The sequence below is a fragment of the Charadrius vociferus genome, unplaced genomic scaffold, assembly GCF_000708025.1.
Source record: "Charadrius vociferus isolate BGI_N301 unplaced genomic scaffold, ASM70802v2 scaffold260, whole genome shotgun sequence".
NCBI classification, from domain to species: domain Eukaryota; kingdom Metazoa; phylum Chordata; class Aves; order Charadriiformes; family Charadriidae; genus Charadrius; species Charadrius vociferus.
This window is the reverse complement of record NW_009646410.1, coordinates 1,131,012-1,136,423: the sequence shown is the minus strand read 5'-3', so window position 1 is coordinate 1,136,423 and position 5,412 is coordinate 1,131,012. Positions and strand designations below refer to the sequence as shown.

At 61.6% G+C, this 5,412-nt stretch overlaps 1 protein-coding gene across 1 annotated transcript in view; it reads left to right on the top strand.

The window, feature by feature from the left end:
- Positions 1 to 2,123, top strand: part of RAB37 (RAB37, member RAS oncogene family) — a 23,877-nt gene extending 21,754 nt beyond the window's left edge. Inside the window, exons 6-9 of the mRNA XM_009880099.1 lie at positions 712 to 777; positions 1,553 to 1,609; positions 1,832 to 1,908; positions 2,018 to 2,123. Coding sequence (XP_009878401.1) covers positions 712 to 777; positions 1,553 to 1,609; positions 1,832 to 1,908; positions 2,018 to 2,123 — 306 coding nt within the window. The remainder of the gene's footprint in view (positions 1 to 711; positions 778 to 1,552; positions 1,610 to 1,831; positions 1,909 to 2,017) is intronic.
- Positions 2,124 to 5,412: the final 3,289 nt, after the last annotated feature.

The following is a 5,412-nucleotide window of genomic DNA, read 5'->3' as shown; positions in this document are numbered from 1 at the left end:
TCACCAGCCAGGGGTTTTTCCCTCCCCGCTCTCACCGGGGCGGCTTCTCGGCAGATCTGGGACACAGCAGGACAGGAGCGTTTCCGCAGCGTCACTCATGCCTACTACAGGGATGCCCAAGGTGGGTTTGGGGTCCCGCGGGGACGGTGGAGACTGGCTGGAGCGCATCCCTCCAGTGGAGCAATGCCTCTGCCTCTTCCCTTCCAGCCCTGCTCCTGCTCTACGATATCACCAGCAAGATGTCCTTTGACAACATCCGCGTGAGTCCCTGCCGTGGGTCAGGAGCATGTTTCTCCCTGGGGATCGGGGTTGTGGGTGCCCTGTGCGGTTTGCTGGGTGTTTGGGGCAGTTTGAAGCCTGTTTTACACATAAGCACCGGCTGTTTTGGCCAGATCCAGCCAGCTGGGAGCTCGTCCCCAGGGCTCCTGGCTGGGCGCTGCACGGCTGGGTGAGTTTTGTTTAGGGACGCGGTAAATGGCTGGAGGGAGAAAACGTGGTTTGGGATGGACGTGAACTATGTGTAGGCTTGAGCTGTAGCCGGGAGACGGGGCATTTTCAGGACTGCTCAGCTGTGATGCTGGAATGGTTCCCATGCCAAAAAAAAAAAAAAAAAAAAAAGAGTTGTTTTCCCCATCCTGATGGGGAGGTGCAAGGGCTGAGAGGGGAGGGACAGGGGTACAACTCACCCGACACAGCCCCGCTGCCCCGCAGGCCTGGCTGACGGAGATCCACGAGTATGCCCAGAAGGACGTGGTGATCATGCTGCTGGGCAATAAGGTGCGTGCAGGGTCCCCCTTCACCCCGCGGTTTGCTGTGCCGTGCCGTGCCGTGCCGTTCCTGCCCTGCGCTGCCCTTGCCGTCCCCATGGCTGCGGTTTAATTTGCATTTTAGACTATGTACATTTCTACCCTGGGAGCCCCCCCCCCGCACCCTCCACCGGGCTCTGCTGCTTTCTGGGCTCAGCCAGGCCCAGAGGTGACCCCAGAGGTTTGGGGTGGACGGGGGGACCAGTGTCCACGGCAGCCAGTGGGGGGCAGCACGAGGCTGAGGCTCCTGGTACGGGATGCTGCTGGTACGGGATGCTGCTGGATATGGGATGCCTGCCCAGTCTTGGATGCACCCCCAGATCCCAGGTAGCCCCAAGTCCCAGATGCCCAACCAGGTCCCAGGTTCTCTCCGGGGATCCCAGATGCTTCCAGGTGCCCAATGCCCAACTGGGTACCGGATTTTCCAGGGGGACAGGATGCCCCCTAGATCCTGGATGATGCTGGGTACTTGATGGTCAGCAGGGAACCAGAAGCTCCCCTGGGTCCTGATGCCCCCAGGTACTGGATGCTGCCCCAGGTCCTGGATGCCTCCCCACATCCTCGATGCCACCAGGTCCCTGATGCTCAACAGTTCCCGGATTCTCCTCTGGGCACTGGATTTTCCCGGGTCCCTGATGCCCCCAGTTCCTGGCAGTCCCCTGCGCACCCCACACTGCCTGCTTGCCAGATGCCCCCAGGGTGCCAGGTACCTTTGGTACGTGGTGACATTTTCCTTCCCTTGGCAGGCTGATGTGAGCAGCGAGAGGGCTGTGAGGACAGAGGACGGAGCATCGCTGGCCAGGGTGAGCCGTGGAGGGCTGCAGCCCCCCCAGACAATTGCACATGGCTCAGCATCCCCGTGCAACCTCTGATGGGTGCCCAGATGTGCCTGGCTCTAGCACAGGCAGCATGGCAGCCGCTTGCACACAAAACCTGGGGCAAGGTGGGGAGGGGACGGAGACAATTCGGAAAGGCAGGAACGCATTTCAGGGCTGGCCGCTGATGGGGCTGTGCTTCCCTTGCAGGAGTATGGGGTGCCTTTCATGGAGACGAGCGCCAAGACGGGCATGAACGTGGAGCTGGCCTTCCTGGCCATTGCCAAGTGAGTACCTAGGGGACATGGGCAAGGGAGGTGTCCCCTTCAGCCCCGCCACCTCCTGCACTGACACTGGAGAGGTTGGTGGGGGGATAACGCAGCACCACCCCCACAGGGAAGTGAAGCAGCGTGCAGTGCAGCCGTCGGATGAGCCCCGCTTCCAGATCCACGACTACATCGAGTCACAGAAGAAGAAATCCAGCTGCTGTGCCTTTGCTTGAGAGTGGCGGGGAGGATCTGGCAGCCCCGGGGCTGCAGGCAGGCGGGAGGCAGAGCGGGGGCCCAATCCTGCCCTCGAGCGCCCAAGGGAACCAGGCTCTGACAAGCCACGCATGGTCAGGACAATATGTGTAAGAGGAGAGCCATCACCCCCACGCCAGGACCCAGGGGCTGGATCCTGCTGCCCTGAGGGGCAAAGACTGGAGTTTACTGTGTGCCACTGGGGGAATAACTGCGGTGTGACGACTGCCAGCCTGGCCAAGAAGCCACAGTGATGCCTCCATCACCCAAGCAGGATGCAGGATGCAGCCTCACACCTCGCTGAGAGCCCCTCAGAATGGCTGGAGGGGCCATGTGTGTGCCATAGATGAGCCCCTGTGCAGCCCCCGGCCCTCTCCTCCCCTGCAGCCATCCCTGCTCTCAGCGCTGCTCTTGCCTAGCTGGAAGGGCCTGATCCAGCCCACCATGTCCCTGGAGGTGCTGGGCTCTGGTTTCCCTCCAGGGGCCTTCAGCTCTGCCCCCGAGCTGCCCCATGCCTGGGTGCAGCCAGTGCCCACGCTCGGCCGTGGCTCCTCGCTGCTACAGTTCCTGCTGTTGGCTTTTATCCTCCTGCTGCCATAAGGGCAGCGACATCCCTGTTGCGTCCCGGTTGTCCCGGATGGAAGGGCCGGGATGGGAAAGCATTTGGCCAAGCCTGCTCCCTGCCCCTGCAGCTGGCGTGAGAAATAAAGCTCTCCTTGGAGTGCCCGACCGATGCTTGGGGCACTTCTAGTACACAGGGCAATTTGGAAAAACCTTTATTTCCCTCTTGTCGCCACAAGAATCAGAGACACTTTTTTTTTTTTTTTTAACAAGAAAAGCCTTTTTTCTTTTCAATCCTTCCAGACAAAACCATCTCTGGCTTCCTGCAGTCTGGGGCTGGTGGGGTGGAGGTGCCCACGGTAGCCGGGACCACTGTGCCTTCCGGGTACCAGGGCGGGATGGGTTTCTCTCCCTTTGCTGCACATGTAATACAACTGTTTTTTCCTGCCGCTGGCAAATAGCAGCTGAAACCCACTCTCTGGAGAGCAGATGCCTGAGATGCTTCAGTCGGCAAACGCTGCTACGTTGGGCACCGGTGGGGCGTGGGGGTGCAAGGCTTGAGCCCCACGTTGCTGCACATCCCCGGTGCTCAGCCTGGCCCCGCCAACCCCTCCAGCACGCTGCCGCCCCCCACCCCCCACCCCGAGCACTACCTAAGGCAGCGAGATGGTGAATATTTGGTTATGTATCTGAAGAGCTAATACAGAGGGCATGGCACTGCTGCACGTAGGAGTTGGGGAGTGTCCGGCACATCTGTCCCTGCCAGCATCTTCCCTGGCCCTGCGCCCGAGCTGCTCGTCTCTAACTGGCCCCGGTGCCTCCTTCACCTCTGCTCTGCTCCTAGGTCTCTCTTTGCAAGTTTACACATTAAAGCTGGGTATTTTCGAGGCTTTGCATCTGCCTGGTTTTTTTGTTTTTTTGTTTTTTTTTATTGCGTGAGAAATCCCTGCCCCGGGTCTGCGACGTGGGAGGCTGCTGCACCCGGGCGCCGCAGAGCAGCGGGGCCGGGGGGGCCCTGGGAGCAGCTGTGGGGAGGGGGAAGCACCCGCGGCCCCTTCCTCCCCGCCGGGGCTTTCGTTGCACATTTCAGACAGTCCAAAGGTGAGAGGAGAAGAGTAAACATGGCCTGTTAAATTAAAACCAACCTCCTCCCCTGCTGTTCTCATGGTGCGGAGTCCAGCATTCCCCAAATAACTCTGTCTTCCCACCAATGGCATTGCTGCTGCCGCTTGGCTGATGTCTGCAAAAAATGCTGGATGGCTTCAACACAAACAGACGTTTGCTCTTTTCTGCTTTCCCCCCTCCAGCCTGAACTCCCTTAACGTCACGGCGAGCCGCAAAGGGCCCTGGCAGGAGGAGGCAGCTGGACTGCGAGGGTGCTGCCTGCACCAGTGCTGCTTGCACCCTGCCATCCCTCAGGCTCTGCCGGGATCTGCCGGACCCAAAAGCAGCTCCGGCTGTTTCCTTTGTTGCCGCCTTTCTCTCTTATCGCGGTCCCGTGCTCAAACCAGCCCTCTTGGCGCTGGGTTTTGTTTCCTGACTTAGGGCAGCGTTCCCCAAAAGTGTTCCCCTCTGTCTCCCCCCCGAACGCGCACACTCGTAGGGCTGTTCCCCCGTTGCCAAGGGGAAGGCTGTGCCACGTTGATGCTGCAGCCGATGGACCCCCCCTGTCCTGGGGCCGTACCGCAACACGCGTGCCCTGGTTTTCCTCTCCGCAGGCATCTGCTGCCGGCCGCCGTGGGATTACTCTCCGCTGTCTTTCTCAGGGCCGAGCGGCCGAGAGCGAATGCTCAGAGGAGTGGAGGAAACAAATGAGCCCACCCTCCGCTCCCAGCTCGGCCCTGCGGAGCTGGAGCACAGCCACCCCCCAGCACGTGGGGGTTTCTCCGACACTGGGGTCCCTGCAGCAGGGGTTCGGTGCAGAGCCGCCCGGGAGGGACGTGTCCTGCAGCGTGTCACCTCCTCACTCGCCCGGCTGCAGCATGATTAAACATGATCCTGGCTGCCCTGAGGACCTTTGGCCAGCCTGAACTTCAGCCAGGCCCTGAAGCCCGGCAGTGACAGGCACCAACAGTACCTCCATGCCACCCTCCCTGGGACAATCCCGGGAGCCAGGGGCCAGCTTTTCCTGGCATCAGCAGTCCAGCTGCGGTGCTGGAGCAGCCCAGGCTTGTTACTGTCTTGCTCTGCCCTGGCTGACCCAAAACCTCAGATCTCACACTCTCGTAACCCCCTGTGGCCACTTCTGCTTCCCAGGCCGTGAGCAGAGCGCATCGGGGCCGGGCAGAGCGAATGTCCCTGGGGTTTTCCCCATCTCCCCACCCCCAGGTCCCCCAGCTCCAGGGTGCTGAGTGGGGGCCGGGAGCTGCTCGGGAGACCGGGGCTGCTCTCTCATTTCCGCCGCACAACGGGTTACCGGCGAGCGCAGCCTCTCATGCTGCTTTCCCACGCAGTTTCAGTTTGGGGGTTTTATTTCACTTTTGAAGCTCCCAGCATCCCTCCAGCGCTCGGAGCAGCGCCGGGGCCGGCAGCGGAGGCGGCATTCGAGGACCGGGCGAGGGAAAGGGGAGGACGGGCCCCGTGAGGCCGAGGTGTGCCAGCCGGGACGTGCCCCGGGTGGAGCTAGGAGGGCCCCGCCGGTCTCCAGACGGTGTCGGGGCTGCCTGCGGTGACCCCGGGCGGAGGAGAGCCGGCTCACGGGGGGCGTGG